This window comes from Lissotriton helveticus, chromosome 5_1, assembly GCF_964261635.1.
Source record: "Lissotriton helveticus chromosome 5_1, aLisHel1.1, whole genome shotgun sequence".
Taxonomy (NCBI): domain Eukaryota; kingdom Metazoa; phylum Chordata; class Amphibia; order Caudata; family Salamandridae; genus Lissotriton; species Lissotriton helveticus.
The window spans coordinates 1,040,395,266-1,040,413,796 of record NC_136065.1 but is presented as its reverse complement, the minus strand read 5'-3'; the positions used below and the strand labels follow the sequence as shown (position 1 = coordinate 1,040,413,796).

The 18,531-nt window shown below is 45.9% G+C and overlaps 1 protein-coding gene across 2 annotated transcripts in view; it reads left to right on the top strand.

Annotated features, from left to right (window-relative positions):
* ZFYVE27 (zinc finger FYVE-type containing 27) overlaps positions 1 to 18,531 on the top strand; it is a 338,299-nt gene that overhangs the window by 201,757 nt on the left and 118,011 nt on the right. The window contains exons 8-10 of one of the 2 annotated variants that reach the window (XM_078643568.1): positions 258 to 329; positions 16,800 to 16,820; positions 17,248 to 17,392. In XM_078643568.1, the coding sequence (XP_078499694.1) occupies positions 258 to 329; positions 16,800 to 16,820; positions 17,248 to 17,392 (238 nt within the window). The remainder of the gene's footprint in view (positions 1 to 257; positions 330 to 16,799; positions 16,821 to 17,247; positions 17,393 to 18,531) is intronic. The other variant, XM_078643569.1, reaches the window with a different exon arrangement.

The following is an 18,531-nucleotide window of genomic DNA, read 5'->3' as shown; positions in this document are numbered from 1 at the left end:
CTGTCACACTTCACACCAACACATTCTTTGAAACGTGCAGGTATCAGCATAGACCTAACACATCCTCACAGTCCAATCATCACCATGAAACATTGGTCTGCTCAATAAATGTGGGCGGGGTTTCTCAGTGTCAGTCCGAAGCGTTTCTTGTAGAGAAACGAAACTCCCTGGATTTGAAAAAGCTCGAGATTGTTATTAAAAGCTCTGCATAGATGACTAACATATTGATTCTGTTATTTGTGTCTTTCTGCTCACAGGACCTTTCCCCCGGAAGTGTGGAAGAAGCGGAAGAGGCGGAGCCAGATGAGGAGTTTAAGGATGCTATTGAGGTGGGCCAAAAATGATTGTGAACTCAGCTGGGCGTGAAATGAATTCAATAACTTGCAGACCAAAACTTTCTTTCCTATTCATTTTCAGAATATATATAGTGCAAGTATGCAAGGCTTTTGCATGGACTACAGATGTTATCTATGAATGATGGTCTCAGCGGTTCAGATGGCCTTTATTTTGTATCGTTAATCTTGTCAACTCGGTGGACGAGCATGTAAATCATCTCTCTAGCTTCATGACAGAAATCGGCGTTACATTCTGCCCGGCGGGAAGTAGGCATTTTTCTAAAGGGAATGTACCACCCTTTATTGAATTAAGTGACAGTGACAGGTCGAGACTCACTTTAATGGAAATGCCTTGCTAGCAAGAGTTTTCTTCTGTCATCTACAGTGTGTGGAGCAGGGAAAATTCGCACCCCAATGCAAATCTGGCCCAATCTCATCTTATGCTTCATTTGTAAAAAAACATAAGTGCCAGTGCCCTATTCAGGAGACCACTACAGCTTGCACCACCCATTGACCCACCTAGTGCTGCCAATGACAGCACCAACATAGCTACTAACCATCACACTCCTACATATTTGACAATCCAGATTATTTCCGGCCCCCAAAGCTATAGGAATGACTTGGGTGGCCCATATTCGTCTTATCTGATAGAAACATCTAGCTGCAGACTCCTTACCTTTGAATTCTCTAGGCATCAGACTGGATCGGGAAGATTTTTCATGAGCAATACCCCTGTGTACTGCTAAGTGGCATCGGTCAGCTCTGCGTGACATCATCCGTGCTGGAAGTGACGTCCGTGTCACCTATGTAGGTGCCACCTCAGCGCACTGATGTCTGTTCTTTTCTTTCCGCACCAGCCAGTGTAGATCCGAGAAGAGAGCTACCCCTCTGTCGGTTTTGGACAGGATTTTTGCAACGTTTTGTCTTTTTTGTTTTTGTTTTAGGTTTCCTCCTGGTGTGTAGACAAGTGTCATTGAGGAATATAGGTTTTAAACCCTGTGGCACCTGTCACTGCGCCATGTTGGTGACGGACTTGCACCTCATGTGTTTGTGGTGCTTGGAGCACAATGATGACTCTAAGTTGTGCTCTGACTGCCGGGCCAAGGCACTGAAGGCTTGGAGGGAGTGGTCCCTAAGCTGCTCGTGGCCTGCATGAAACTCCGTGGAATCACAGTCCCACTCGAGAGGAAGGTCTCAGGACAGTTCCAGGAGTCAGAATTCCTCTTTGTCCCACTTCAGATTATTGGGACACTCCAGTAAGAGTAATAAAAAAAAACGGAAGGTGCCAAAGTGTGCTTTGACTTCCCCCTCTTTCATTGGCCAATGCGACGAAGGAACATCGGCGCTTGAGGCCTGGTTGCTCAGAACCTGCGGCTGGGCTGACTCCGCACCTCCTCTCTTTTCCAGGAGCCGAAGTGACTCTCCGCTCTAATCAAGGAATTTTGAAGCCAAGCGCCTCATTTTTGAGCGGCCCGACCTCTCTGCTTGCCTACGAGCCACGCAGGGTCAGAGAGGGCCCCATCTGGCTCCGATGGACCCCAGTGATTCAGTCATGGATCCAGACGGGCGCCGGTTGTGCCAGTGTGACCTTCCCCGGGGCCGGCTCCGCCACAACCGTTGATGCCAGTCCCATTCTGATACCTGATGACACTGAAGCGGAGTTTCATCGACTGATGCCAGCATCAACAGGACCCCGTGTCTTAGGTAGGAGCCTGAGCTTTATTCTGAATGGATAGGCCTTTGGGGAGAATGGGAGGGGTCACTGGACCCTTTAGAATGCTAGTAGGAACAACACTTCAACTGGTGTGCGGAACTAGGTAATGCCAGTGGACTGGATACGTCTCCAGATACAGGCATTTTTTCTCCCCTACCATGGCTACTGAAGAGGGAGCTACTTATACAATGGTGATGCGGAGGGCGGCTGAGATCCTTGACCTTCAATAGACCTCAGTGGCAGTCAAGACTAACATCTTGACGGAGGTGCTGCAACCAGGAGTCACCTCTTTTGAACCCCTACTCCCATTCATCGAAACCCTCACGGATGTCATTCTAGTCATCTGGTCCAAACCCAGCACAGTGGCCCCTGTGAATAAGACGATTGCTTGATGCCACCTCCCTCCTACAGGGGACCCAAATTTCCTCACCCAACAGCCGACCCCAGAAAGCCTCCACTTCCCATGGTGCGTTCCCTGCCGTTCCCCCGGGAAGGTAATCCAGGAGGCTGGATAGCTTGGGTAAGAAAATGTTTTCTTCTGCCAGCCTTGTATTGCGGTCAGTGTACACTGCATGCTTATTTAGGCCACTATTCACACACGCGGTGGGAAACGGTTGCACAAGTGCTGCCACAGGTCCCAAAGGAGGCCTGAGCCATTCCCTCTCAAGCGGTTACATATAGGAGAGGTACAGTGAAGTTCACTATACGCTGTGGTTTCAACGCGACTGATTAGCTTGGCAGAGCTGTTTCGTCAATGGTGGCACTCGGATCGCTCGCCTGGCTGAGAACATCTGGCTTTTCGGGGCAGTCAATGCTTTCCTTAAGGATATGCCCTTTGATGACACCTGTCTTTTCAGAGATAAGGGCGGCTCCTATTGGACACTTTGTGGACTCGCGGGCTAGGGCCAAGTCATTGGGCCTCTGGGCTGCCCCACGTCCCCAGTCTGCTTGTTGCTCCTTTCATGGCCATCTGAACCGCACCAACCTTATCCTACCCACTGAGCCGTGCAATCCTCCCAACTTCTGCGTGGACAAGAGCCCGGTTCCCACTGGCCTCGTGGGTTGGGTAGCCAATAATATTGTCCAACCACCATTCTAGCCCCCTCCGCAGCTCCCAAACTCCAACCACTCCTAGTCTCGCCCTTTTAGATCATGAACTTCCAGTTGGTGGCATGATCCGCCATCACCTCCACCACTGGCAGTCCATAACATCGGACAGGTGGGTTCTGCAGATAGTCTGATGGCGCTACTCCCTCCCCTTCAAGACTGCTGATACCTCCATGCCTCCTTCTTACGACCGGCTGACGGAGGGTCATCTGTCTTTGTTCCAGGAAGAAGTCATGACTCTGTTGGCCAAGGGAGCAATAGAGAGGGTTACGGTGCCAGAAGTAGGCTGTGCTTGCTATTCCAGTAACTTTCTGGTTCCAAAAGATGACGAGGGCCTTCGTCCTCTCCTAGATCTCTGAGCCCTCAACTACTTCCTCAAAAAGAAGAAATTCAAGATGCTCACATTGGCTCAAGTCTTGTCTGCCCTGGACACAGGAGACTGGATGGTAGCGTCGGACTTGCAGGACGCCTATTTTCACATTCCCGTCCAGCCAGCCCACCGACGCTATCTGCGGTTTACGGTAGGCCATGAGCATTTTCAGTTCACTGTGCTCCCTTTTGGCCTTACCAATGCCCCTCAGGTGTCACCAAGGTGATGCTGTTGGTCTCCGCTCATCTGCGTAGATCAGGGGTGCTAGTCTTTCCCTATCTCGATGCCTGACTGCTGAAGGCGGGCTCGCCTCAGGCTTTTGTCTCCCTCCTCCAGACTGTGGCAGACCTCCTACATTCGTTGGGTTTCACTATCAACATGCCGAAGTTACACCTGACTCCCTCATAGATGCTCCCTTTCATCGGAGCTGTTCTTGACAAAGTGCAGTTTCAGGCTTATCCTCCCTAGTGGAGAGTCCAGGATATTCAGGCTATGATACCTGTATTTCAGCCTCTATCCTGGGTTTTGGTGAGATTGACTCTGGGGCTACTGGGCCTCATGGCTTCCTGCATCCTGCAAGTCTCACATGCCAGATGGCATCTACAGGCTCTGCAGTGGGACCTGAAGTTCCAGTGGGTACAGCATCTCTCAGACATGGTTCAGATCTCGGAAGGAACTGCATTGATGGCTAACATACCCCAACTAGGTCTCACAGAGACAGATTCATCACTCAAGGGATGGGGTGGCCACCTGGGAGAGGTGGAGTTCAGAGGACTCTGGTCTTCGGCAGAATCCGGACTCCATATCAACCGGTTGGAGCTCCGAGCGATCCGATTGGTACTGAAAGACTTTCTATCCTTCCTCAAAAGAAAGCTGGTACTAGTGTTCACAAACACCACCACCATGTGGTACTGCAACAAACAGGGCAGGGAGGGGGCATGGACCCTTTGTCAAGAGGCCTTGCGTCTCTGGACATGGCTGGAACAGCAGGGCATTTCGCTGGTCGTTTAACACCTTGCAGGTTCTGTGAACGCCAGGGCAGACAAACTCAGCCGTCAATGCCAAGTGGATCACAAATGGTGTCTCCACGCGGAGATGACGCAAGGTCTCTTTCAAAAATGGGGAGAGCTTTGGTTCGATCGGTTCGCCTCTGCAGAGAGCGCGCAATGTCAGCAGTTTTGATCACTGGAGTTTCCAAAGTGGCTCTCGCTCGGAGACACTTTTCATGTCGATTGGAGCTCAGGCCTCCTGTGTACGCATTTCTGCCCATACCACTCCTGCCTAGAGTCCTCAAGAAGATGAGGAACAACTGTGCCCAAATCGTTCTTATGGCCCCGGAATGGGCACAGAGAGTCTGATATCCCGAGCTTCTCAATATTAGCACCGATCATCCGATCAGGCTGTCCCTTAAGAAGGATCTTCTGACTCAGCAGCAAGAGAGGGTCCTTCATCCGAACCTGTCCTCTCTGTGCCTTCTTTTTTGGAAATTGGGCAACGGCAGTTGATAGCTTTTGACATTCCTCCCGTATTCTGTAATGTTATTCTGGCAGCCAGACGTTCCTCCACCATTTGGTATACTCTTGCTGATGGAAATAGTTTGTATTGTATTGTACAGAAAAGTCCATTGACCCTCTTTCTGCCTCTCTTTCTGATGGTCTACTTTTTATTTTGACCCTCACCCAGCAGAGCACATGGCTGGACACTCTGAAAAGGTATCTTTCTGCTTTGTCTGCCTTCTTGTAGCTGCCAGACAAACCTTCCTCATTTAAATCTCCAATTGTAAATAGATTTCTAAAAGGTCTTGTAAATATGTTCCCACCTTCCCCTTTGCTTATGCCTCACTCAGACCTTAATTTGGTTCTCACATTTCTTATGTGTGGTCCATTCAAGCTTTTACACACTTGTCCCCTCAGGCTTCTCACCATCAAAACAGCCTTTCTTGTGGCCATGACATCGGTCAGGAGGATGAGTGAGCTGCAGGCTTTATCATCCAAGCCTCCCCTCCTCTGAGTTTTCTGTGACAAACTGGTGCTTCGCACTAGGGCCTCTTTCCTATCGAAAGTGATAACACCATTTCATGTTGGCCAATTTGTCACCTTGCCCATTTTCTATGCTCCTCCACATCCCTCTAAAGAAGAGCAGCGACTCCACCGTCTGGACCCCAAAAAGAGCATTGTCTTTCTACCTTGACCACACATGAGAGTTCCAGGTGGACGTCCATCTCTTCATGGGGTATGTTGGTGCAAAGGAAAGTAGGGCAGTGCAGAAATGGATCATCTCTTGATCGGTTGTTCTCTGCTTAAGAGCTCATTCCACCACAGCTAAGGCTGAGACCACTGCGCTAGCCCATGGAGTTCCAGTCCTGGACATCTGTCTGGCAGCAATGTAGGCATCCCTGCACAAGTTTACCAAGCATTACTGCCTGGAATGTCAGGTTCGCAGGGACGGGCACTATGCCCATTCACAGAACTTCTTAGGCTAAATTTGTCTGTAGAACCACCTCCTGGGATGGTATTGCTTGGGTATCTATTCAAAGATGGGAAATTGGCATTTAGGTGTCTCTATCAGATGAATAAGTTACTGACCTTTAATAATGCCTTATCTGGTAGAGACAATATCTAGCCACAAATTCCTTACTGACCCACCCATCCTCCCCGTTCTTCGGACAGATTTCTAGGGTCAGTACTGATCCCTTCCAGGGCCCTAGTTTGGACAGACCAGTGAGTGTCAGTGCATTTCATCGCTCCGCTCTTCTGGTGTGGAAAGCTGTGAAAAGTAACTGACATCAGCACCCCGAGGTGGCTCCTATATAGGTGACACGGACGTCACCTCCAGTGCGGAGGATGCCAGGCGGAGCCGACTGACCCCACCTACAGGCATGCAAGGCTACTGCTCACGAAAAAATATCCCTGATTTAGTCTGATGCCTGGAGAATTCAAAGGTAAGAAATCTGCAGTTAGACATTGTCTCTACCAGATAAGGCGTTACTGAAGGTAAGTAACTTGTTCTTTAATGTATATTGGATTAAGATAAAGTGCTGTTGTGTTCATGTCTAAATTAGACCAATAGTGCCACCATGTGGTGGACTGTCATGAGTACTTATGCTGACAATTAAAACCACTGGTTCGAATTAAGCACTGATGTTGTGGCACCATTGCCACCGAGCATGGCAGTGATGCGTGGGAACTCTCACTAGCAGGAATTTCCTTCCACCAGGACTGTCTGCCTGTCACGGTCAGGTGGTGGTAATTTGCATGTAGATGTTGTCTGGTCTCACCCCATGTCACTGTCATCAATAAATGTTATTTCTCCATTATATTGTTGACCATGGGTGGACATAAATCAGTACTTTGTTTGTCTTATCGAAGGTGTTATCCATCCTTCCTCAGGGACAGGAGGTGGGATGGAAGGGGAGCACTAGACAGACATTTATCCCTGTGGGACAGTGGACCATTCATCAGAAATGTAAAAGCAAACGAGAAACATTTGGGGCTCTGAAGAACTGTAATCTTCATTCTCAGGGGTCTCACTAATACAAAGAACTTGGCACAGAAGCTGAAATATGAAAAGACATCTTTATTAAACTTAATTAAGTGAGACTACGTCACACAGAAGCCTTTAGCAACTGAATGAGGCAGTCTAAAGAGTACAAAACACAGAGGCCTTTTATATGCTTAGGGTTACAAACTCAGCATAAAAGAAAGGGGCAGTACTAGCTTCTACAAGCATGCAAAATACCTAATATGGACATACAAGATCTGCAAAATATTAGCCAATAGGAGAACATTCAAAAAAAGCATCATATAACCAGAACGTCCCCCTTACGTCGTGTTTCTGCCCAACCCACAAGTAAATTAACTACAGCACCTATAGGTCAATCAGTAATGGCAGAACATGTCTATATGCAGTTAGGCCAGCTGGTGTCTGAGATTGATTTCAAAGCAAGGACAGAGGGGGGTTTTCAACACGTTGCAGTCCAAAGGGCAGAGACACTTCATGAATAGAGCAGCCTGTGTAAAGGCAACGCAAATTGACGACAAATGTAAGATGGAGTCAAAATTAAAGAACCTCGGCTCTCCTTTTTCTACATTCACTCTGACGGATGAGGTTCCATTTTTGAAATCAGTTGGCCATTAGTTCCCAGCAGAGAGAAATATATTGCACCCACCTACGTGAGCAGGTCATCTTATGTAGTCCTAGTACGTTTCATCTTGCAAATCTTCCTGCGGGATAACACTTCTGGTTGTCAGTTGTATAGGCATGCTGCAGAGTTTTTTTAAAGCCTGCATGCAACTTCAGTATACTTGTAGCAGTGCTTTTATTAACTCATTAACTCGTTTTTGGTGGTATTGGATTTGTCCCTAAAAGCAATATATTGAGGGAGCTGGCTTTTGAAAGCATTATTTAAGTAGCTTAATTTTGCAAGAGGGGCAGCTACTCTGTTGAAGGCCTTGTTAACCAATTATGGTAGTCAAAACTGGACTCTTCGCTGTAAAGGAAGGTGTAAGTGTTTTCATTGTAATGGCTCCTGTAGACTCTATAACCACTGACTCACTCTAACTACTTGCGGTATAAGTTGTTATGGGAGATGTGCTTATAATGGCAATCTGAAATCGCTTTAATGCAGTGATTGTGGGCACCTCAATCCAAACTCTCTCCTGTGAATAGGACGCTTATTATGATTGTGCATTCATTCATTACATCTTTGCAAGCTGATTTGCATTGTGCTCCATGGAGCGTGAATGTATTAATAGGGCAGGCCCATAGTCTTGTCTGCAGATTGAAATCAAGTGGAGCCCAGTAGAGATTTGCAATTGAGAGACATGGGAGAGAACACTCGGTCTAAAATGTAACTCACTCTATAGAGCCTGAGTCTATCTTGCCCATAGACATAAGCAACTTGAAATACAACCAATTAGAATTGAAATGCGATTGAAAAACATCCCTTTGACCTTAACTGAGGTGAGGTGAGTGCATGAAATGGGTAAATTATTACTCATCGTGCTTTAAGGAACCCCTTCGACGCTCATGACGAGCTCAGCTCGTCATGGAGTTTCCATTGACTTCAATGGAAATTACATTGAATGTCCAAGTTCAAGCTTAGCATCCAAGTGGTTAAACTGCTGTGATGGCCTCCATATCAATTGAAGGTTAGAAAGATTTATAGATCTTTTGAACTGCACAACTTGGGGATAGTCTCAACAGGGTATTTTGTTGCATGAGAGCTCCAGCTTCTCCTCAAGACCACTGTAAGTGATTTATGCATGTGGTGTTTTGTGTGCAAGTGTGCTAGCCCTGTGGTGGTTGTATCTCTTTGGCATACATTCTGTATTTGCATGCTGCATGGTTAGTTCATGGCCTTCCTGTAGTAAATAGACTTCCATGCTTGTGTCACACCCATTCACAAACCTTGGTTAAGTAATCTAGTATTTTAATGAGCCCCCGGCTGGGCCAGGTCCCGGGGGGCAATGTCAAAATTAAATTGTGGGGGCACGCGGCCCCCCCGCAGCCACCGGGACCACCACCTCCCCGGGGCTTCTTTATTTGGATGTGGGAGTGGGCTCCCAGACCCCACACCAAGCCCCAGGGACCGCCACCTGCCTGGGGCTTTATTTAATTATGCACGGGGGTACGTGCCCCCCGCAGCTCTGGGGACCGCCACCTCCCCGGGGTTTAAACTAATATAAAATAGGTGTGGGGGAGCTCCTGCTCCCCTCACACTGCCCCGGAAACCACCACCTCCCCGGGGCACTAAATAGTCAAGTTTGGGGGTCCGTTATGGATCCCTGGCCCCAGGGACCACCACCTCCCCTGGCTTTACAAATGGAGGGAGGGGGGCCGCGCGGCCCCCATCCTGAAGCCCTTGATGGCCCTGGGGACCGCCACCTCCCAGGGCCGGCTCCTGCAATGTCCCGGGATGCCCACCCCCGGGACATTGCTGTTTGCTATGGCAGGGCGGGAGCCTCTGGGCCAAAAGTCACCCAGGGAAGGGGGGCCACGCAGCCCCCCTTCCCTATAAATATATTTATGAAAAGGAGGCCATGCCCCAGGGGATGGGGTCCCGGGGGGAAATCGGCCTCAGGAGGGGGGCTGGGCAGCCCCCTTCTCGTTTTTTTTTCAATTTTATTTTATTTTTTTAAAAGGTCAGTCCCTAGGGGATGGGATCCCCAGGGCCCCTAAAATACTAAAATAAGAGGGCCACACAGCCCCCCCTTCTAAAACAAAATATATTTTTAAAAGCCGGCATCTCGCCGGAGGCCCCGCCCCCTCCCCCTCCCTGCAGCACTCTGCCAACGTGCCCCCTGGTGCGTGCTAAGTTGGGGAATTAAGTCCTTTTAAATACTGAGGGTCCCTGGGGGCCAACTAGCCCACCATATACCTCCACTAAGCGTCCCAAAGCTGGATTGCAGAGAGGTGGTCCGAGGCCATGCCCCTTTTTACACCACTAGGCCAACACACCTCTTGGCACACTGCTGATGGAGCGATGAGGTCCTCTTGTGTCCATGACGCAAAGCAGAATTGCTTTGGGGCAGAGGGAGTTGCATGTTAGAATTTCCCTCTGCCCAAAAGCAGTGCTGGCGACAGGGACCGGGCGGGGGGGCTTGAGGCTCACCCGCGATCCCCAACGACCTGGCCCCCCCTCCATATTTTTTTTTTAAGATAAAGGATAAGGCTGGCCTTGGGGGATGGGGTCCCCGGGCCAAAAATGGCCCCCCGCCTTACACCCAAAAAAATGCTTTTAACTTGGCCGGGACCTGGGGAATGACTTTATCAGTGATGTCAGTTGAGATGTCATGAGTGATGTCACTGACCATGTCATGAGTGATGTAGTATGCGAGGTTATAAGAAGTGCATTGTGAGGGCGCAAGTTATAGTTAGCTCAGCTAACTATAACGGCTGAATTTCTCTGTTTTTGTACGAGTGAAATTTCAACCTAACTATAATGTCTCTGTAACCTTTGTTTTTCCCCGTAAATATCTAAGCCTTTTTGAATGCTAATTTCTAACCATAACATCATTGAAACCTGTGGTTTTGTAAGTGAAAAGAAATATATAATATATATAGATATAGATAATATATGACAGTGCATGTTTTTGAAACCTATTTCTACCTGTTTATGTGAACTTGAAAAAACAGGCTCTAAGGTATGAGGCACACGTGACTAGATGGACTTACCTTGACTCAGAATTCTGTTATCAGTTTCCCTTTCCAATTTAAAACTGTGGGAACAGCAGTGTACGTGGTTAGTGGCTCAGAAATACATCATTCTGAATATTACAACCCAGGGTTAGTAATCAGCCTGGGATGTTGTATAATTGTGGTCACACAGCCAGCACGTGCAGTTTTGAGTTATGCTTTCTCTCCATAGGTATCATGTCATATTTTCCAGTGTGCTTTGGCACAGGCAAATATCTGCGTTAATTGAGTGTAACGTCTAAATTAACATTTGCTTGGGCTAACGGGCTTGGCCTAATTGTATTTTGCCTCAGCTCGTTAAACATTACACTGTGGTGAAATATCGGTCTCTGGTGTGGTATTACCTGTTAGGGCCAAAACTCTCAAATCCCTGACAGTTCCTCTGCAGAAACAAAGTGATCGGCCTCAGACCACAGAGAACGGAAACAGTAGGAAGGCCGTTATTTTTTCCCGTTTGTGAATGTTAGTTTTTTTTTAACCAATATTGCAGTCTTACATAAGTAAATTATATTTTCATTAGGCAGATAAAAACAAAACAATAAATCAAAGTGTAAAAAAATATATAAATCAAAGAAGAAAACACAACAAATGTACAATCACCCAAGCAACAATGGAGAAGTAATAGCAAAACAGGCCTACAAATGTGGGTATGGGATATTGTAGATTTGCAGTATTTCTGAAGCATGTACAGTCTCCTATGTACTACTCACGGTATTTGCACAAATCTGTTGCACCAGCCCCATCCCCGAGAAATGCTCACCATGGCATTAATCCATCAAGAGACCATAGCCCATCACTTAAGGCCTGCGTCTGGGGTCATACGGACTGTCTGTATCTCCTGCTTGCCACTAGCTCCCTCTATTTTAGAAACAAACATTGGCAAAGTCAGTAGTGTTGTTTTTTTCCTAATAGAGGTTGTGCTTTGTCATTGATTGGTAAGTTTATGTGGAGTGGTGAGAAAATGAAATATTCAGTCTACGTATGAGGAAGTATATGGATGGCTGAACAGACGAATTGGTGCATATGCAGATATACTCACTCAATTCGTTCATTCATATATGCAAATGTTAACCCATGCACTCCTCTCCTCCATCCATACATTCTTCTGTTTGTGCAGCTTTATCCCATTAATTCATCCATCCATGTATGCATTAATTTAGACATACATGCACACACTCATGCGTCTGTTCTTCCATCTATTGCTTCATGCTTGTAGTGACCACTTCACAAACATACGCACAAATTTGGCAATCAATGAGGGAGCACTTTCACATGTAAAAAAGCTAGGCCTGTGCGCTTTGCCAATGCTTGCTTTTTGAGATGTGGGTAGCTATTGCTCTTGCAGCACATGCCTTTTTCAGGTCTTTTCCTCAGCCTTTTTAGCTCTCAAGGCATACCTCTGACGTCCTGGTCAATTGATCGCTACCCAAAGAAAACATTTTGTTATTTTCAGAAAAGATTTCTAGCCCCAACCCCCAGATCTCTTAGTAATGCTTAGCATGTGCAACTAGAAGAGTCTGAAGCTGCAGAACCATTGTTACAAGTAAGTAACACGCTTCTCATCAGGGAGTAGTATTTTTGTCTGTTGTATTAGGAAGAGGTTATCATCTGATGTCATGGGATGTCTGGTGTCAGGAAGAGGGTGTTGTCTGAGGGGGTTGTCTTTAGTAACCGGGAGGATGCGCCTCAAGCATCACGGGAGATGTGCAGAGGGCTCTGGGGTTAAAGAAGCAAATTTTATCCTCTGGATTTCTCTAGATTCCAGTGATTAGAGGTCACGGTGGTTTGATCTACAGTAATAGGAGGAAACTGGACAAAATTGGAAATTCTGAGCAGCAGAAAATTACATTTACATGTCAGTTGGGCATCACCTGAACCACTCCCAGCCCCTTCTGAGCAAACAAGTGAGAGTGAAGTAGGGGAACTTAGCAGCATCATCCTTGTGCTGGAAGCAATGTATACAGACCAGCACCACAGAGCACGTCCTCTCAAAGCTGATCAGAAAGTCGCCCACACTACTGTTTTAGGTGCAAGCTCTGATCCCAACAGGTAAAGCTCAGATTTATTAATAAAACACCCAAAGTGTCTGAGAAAGTATTTCGATACAACTAATCGAAACCTGTTCGAGAACCTAGTGAGAAAGGGATAGAATCCCTATTGCGGACTGTGTGTAGAGGGTAGCACAACAGGGCCTTTGCAGAGCCTTAATAAACATAATCCTGTGGACATGTCCAGGCCTTCTCTTTCCTTGCCTTGTGATAGTGTATATGACTTTCTATTTTAAATTGTGTCAGTCAAGTAAACTTTGTGATTCTCTATACTTTTAAATCAAAGATAAAAACGTGATAGAGAATGTACCTTGCATAAATAAGTGCTTTGAATATTATCTGGTCCAGCCTTGATTCATCCTATTATCCTTTGGGTTCACGTGTACTTTTTGTGAAAGTGGTACCCTTATTTCATAGGTTATCGTGAGTTACTGGTCTCTTCTTCCAAATGTGAGTTTCAACACTGGGTACCAGATGATTAAACATGATACACTGTGCATTGAACGAGGGAAAGTTTTTGGGAAAAAGTAGCAGTATTGTTTGGATTAAGAATGATGCCTCCATGTGCGGAGACACACACACTCACCAACCATATATTCCGACACACAAGTGCCAGGTTATGCTTGAGTGCCTGTACATCTGCAACACAATAGCAGGCAGCCTTACATTCAAGCATAACACACATATGTGTATACATTCACACGCAGACCCAAAGCTGTGGACAGGCGTGGGTTAACAGACTATCTGGAACGCCAGTAAGGAGAGCAGCATCAGTGCAACACCAGGACATGCTCGTTTTGCTCCCTGAGAAACTTTTAAAACCTTGAGAGGAAATGAGGACTGTAATTCGATTAGGTTACTCCTCGGCACAGTTACCCAGCTGGCAGCCATCTTGGAGATAAATGCACCGTTAACCAGCTGGCAGCCATCCTGGAGAGAAATTGAGCATAAAATATGCAATGCAAATGTGGCTTGCAAATGAAAACATTATACTGATATTCCTTTTTTATTGCTTTTATTTGAATTTATAAGAAGCACGTGAAGGATTAAACTGCATCTTGTACCAAAACAGTCATGTAGGTGTTATGTTACAAGTACATGGGACCTCGACAAACCAGCAGCGAACAGTCCGGTCCGCACACGCGGGTCAGTGAGGAGGATACCAAGAGAGGCAACAAGGCACATTAAAAGGGAACTACATGGAACATTCGGAAAGTATAAGAACGTACATCCAGTGTGTCTGGCGGAGTTTCTGTTCAGCACTCCCCAGGTGCCAGACTCTCAAGACCCGTGGACTTGTACAACTGGTGTATTGACAGCAAGGGACCTGCGTTAGCACAAGAAGAGCTGTAAAGTCAGTGACTGTAATATTTTTAGCAAACTAGCCATAGATCTGAACAGAAAGTCCACAATTATGATGCATGCTAGAGAGAAGATTTGGAGGGCGCACCTGATCTCCCTGAAGTGTTTCGTCAATTGCAATTGAAATATTGCATAAGCAGGCTTGCACATCTTGCACACCAGGGGAACGACTACAGGTGGTGCATAAGATGTCCTCTTGGGGCTGTTTCAAAATGTGCATACCACTTTGATCATGCAATGGTTTAAGCAAGCTGATCTGGGCCCATCTCTGTATATATTTTTCTTATTTACCGCCTAGGTCTAGCATCACTTAAAGCTGCCTCCAGGCCTACTTAAATCCACCTCCTAGTGCTCATTGCCTGATGTACAAAGGTACTGTGCAATAGCAAAGCCACCTTTTCGGAAAAATCACAGGGTTTGTGACCACAAAATGCAGCTTTACAATGTACAAAAGCCCTTCTACAAGTCGGAAAAGTCATTTCAGATCGTAAAATTTTTGTCACCCTCTCCTACTTGCAATATGAAAGGGCGTGGAAGCCTGCCTCTCTTCAACTACCTTCCTAAACAACAAACATGTTTTTAAAAGCAACGCCAGTCTATTTAATGGACGTGGGCAGCTTTAAAATCGTGGTGCCACTTTAGGAATGCAAATGCTTGAATGAAGTCCTGCATGCCCTTGCAGGTCTCCATCCCGTCATTCGCAGCCAGTACAAAGAATTCGCAAATTGTGCCATGCCTAATTCTTTAGGCTGTTCTTTTGCTTCTTTCTGCCTGTGAATGAACAAATTGCAGTATACGCTGTAGTCCGCTAGGCTGTCATATATCCGAAGGTTGATTAATGAGGGCACTAGACACAGTGAAGGGGGAGGCCAGTTAGAGCACCAGATGTTCTCCCCTAACTGAGCTCCAACTGGGAGACTACTGTTTCTGCAAAAGGACTGACACTCTTCCCAAGGATAAAAGTGTACTACCACAATCTCCACAGTGCTACATAGTTTACTAGTATTATCAACAGATCTGGCATGAATCAACAGGGCGAAATCCCCAAGATCTAGATTTCGAGGGCATTTCTGTGTCTCCTTCAGGCTCGGTGTGAGATTGATACAGGTTCCCTCAAATTCGTGGAAGCAAGGGGCAGTGCAGATTCAGTTAAAGGTAAAGTCCATAAGTGAAATGGGCGATTCTTCACCCCTCCAATAATGTAGACTTTTACAGCCGCTTCTCAGATTAGGTCCTTCGATATGAAGCCTTGTGCCTCCAAGGCACGCTCGAGTGGTCTTCTACACAGGGATCATTCTACCAGACCTTGCCTGAACTGTGAGACACCTCTCTCCAAATTCTAGCCTTCCATGGACAGTACAGCAGCAGCACTTCTATTGATCATTGGTGTGGTCCTAGCATTGAGTGAATAGTAACGCAAGCCCTGGTGACACTAGTTAAATGACTGGTGTTGCAGAACTTGTACGTTTATATGAATACACTATATTGATTGTAAAGGAAAGATGTTTCTAGCAAACTGTGGCCAATGAACGGAAGCCAGCACCAGTCATAGCTTGCTGCGTCCAAAAATCCATATCTCCCGCCAACCCCATAAGTTGCATCTTCTCGTGAATCTGTCATTCTGGTCTGGAGAGGGTATTCCCAAATTGTCAGAGAGTGTTCATTGGTAGGACATTGTACACTCTGAGCAGGATCGCTTCTGTTTCCAAATCGTGCACACCGTATCAGTGTATCATCCTAACAGTCAACTTGAGCCCTGAGTGACTATTGGTAAAACACTGCCATAGCAAAGTGCTCATGTCCACAGGGGCCCTTATCCCCCTTATATATTTACTTTGTAAGCTCGGGATTTAAAAACTCTTAGTAACACTGCCTTTTTAAAAGTTCCACTGCAACTGCTACACTATGGTCCATGTGTTCAGAGAACTCCACGTCAAGAAAATGAATCTATCATTTACAGAAAATGTTCTGTTTTCCCTAGTCTGCAAACTGCTGTACAAACAAAAAGAAACAAATACGCTGCCACTCTACCTGTCTCTCTAACTGCTGCATCGGTGAAATGATAAAGCGGCTACTGTTTTATTGCAATGGCGTGCCTCCATATGACAATTGCCATAAGCCAAAGGCTGCTGAGTGTGATGCATATATGTGCAATCAGTTTATGAGGGGACTGAGCTCCATGGCCCTCTCTGTATAGATGTCTAGATTCCGAACCAGCTGAAGCTCTGTTTGCTAGAACTGAAAAAGGTAATATTAAACATCCAACGGGAAGGAGAAGCATGTGGACGGCGATAATGGTTAATTTCGCTTTTATCGCCAAGCGATAAGGGTCTATGTGCCTCCAATGTATGCTAAACGTGGTATGGATAGATATTTAAGCAAAGTAAAAAACATCAGACATGAATATCTACTCGGAAAGGTGGAGGCAGGAAGCAACTGGGAATTGAGGAAATAACGCTCTCTTGCCGCGTGACGCCGCATAAAAAAGGATATGCGAAGAGGTTAAATAGTCTGTAGAAATCAAAGTTAAATATCACGTAGCACTGTACGAAGCTGGCTGCAATGTAAGGCATAAAAGAAGGTATTGCCATGAACAAGTACTGAATTGTAACTTGCTTTGACCCTTTTCTCCCCTCTCTCTGTTTGCTCCTGTGCTGCTTGTAAAGGAACACCTGATGGTGATAGTGGTGAGTGGTTAGGGTTTGTATGGCAGATGGTGAACGGTTTTTGTTACAAATAGACTAAAAGCATGCAGTGCTGTGTTTGTGCCATCCTAAATTCTGAGCTATAAATATTGTTAGTCTCCTGACTTTGCCATCACTACTGTGTAGTAAGGTCAAGTATGAAGCTGCCAAGCAGCCATGTCACATGCATGTTGTGTCATAGCAAGCTTATTGGCAAGTCACGCCACTATTCATATAACCTGGGGGACTTACCAGTTCTATTCTAAACTCCGGCCTGGTACTCGTGTCCTGGGTACGTTACCCCTGGTTACATTTTATTTCACTGGAAGCCAAGTAATCCAAAGAGATGGTAGTTTTGGTATTTGTCGTTAAGGATTTTATTGCGATTGGTTCAATATCCTACATGTTTTTCTGCTTGCTCCTGGGTTAGGAGGATGATGACATTTCTCAGGGAGCTGTCGAATATGAGCTCCTGCAGGACAACGGATTCATGATGAGTAAGAATGAGGCGATCAGGAACAAGGTTTCGAAACTCACAGAAAAGTTACGGAAACGCTACCCAGCGAATACCATTGGTGAGTTCTTTCTTTTTTGCATGGTTTACTTGAATTGAGTTCAACGATGGTGTTTAGTGTTCTATGTATATGTTTAATAAACTAAATAAAACTGTGGAAAGGAATACTTCATCAAGTTTGAATCTTATGGCTAATGGCCAACAGCCTATCTTCTGCATGGAGGCGGCAAGTGTTTACAGTATTTTATTTCTCTTGTGTCCTTCTGGCTTGAAAATGTATTTCACTTTCACATTTAGTCAAACCTTTAAGCTTTATGACAGACACTTTTCTATGAACGAGAGTGCTGCATCTTCCTCGCTGAGCTCTAAGCTCACTCAACATTTTTCACAGATATTGGTAGTATTTTAAACGTGCAATGGCAATACCTCCACCTTCAAGATGATATTCGGATCCCTACTCATTTGCTTTTCTTTTTTAACTTTGAGCTACAATTTTTATCCACACCGCTGGTTTTCACACAACTTCTTTTTGAGTACAATAACATAACCAAGTTCTTGCAGAACTTTCTAACTCATTGTGCGAATTTGTATAGACCTCATTCACAACCCCTTTTGCATAAGTAAGTGCACATTATGCATGAAAAGAGTTGAATCACTGCTTGAATATTCAGTTGCAAAAACAACAGATGATGGGTGGAATACTAAACAATGCAAGCATTCACCTCCAGTCAACCATTCCGTCCATCAATAGTTCTTTTTGCATTTGTCACAGTGAGTGGGGCAGGTATGCCCAGATGGGGGTCCCGTGCTCACCATTCACTGGAGACGAGCTAGATTGGCTGATCAGGGGTGATAGCCCGAAACCGGTCCTAGGATGCTTGTTTCTTGTCCAGGGTGGACCTGGCCTGGCAGTTCGGGCTGGACTGTTCCCATTGGGAGCAGGGTCAAGACTGATTCGAATAATGGCTGGGTCCTAACTGGAATGGCATGGGGAGCAAATAAACGATGGATTTAGGCGCAGATCTCTGTACTGGGGGGTGTATGTTTGACATTGTTTGGCATTCTGTCCATCAGTTGTTCTTTTTGAATATTCAGTAGCCGCATATACAGAATCAGGATCGTAATACCATTTCCTGTCTGCGAGAGTTGTGCTAATTTTTCTGCCGCTGTTAATTTTATAGGTGCTCAAAAACGTTTATA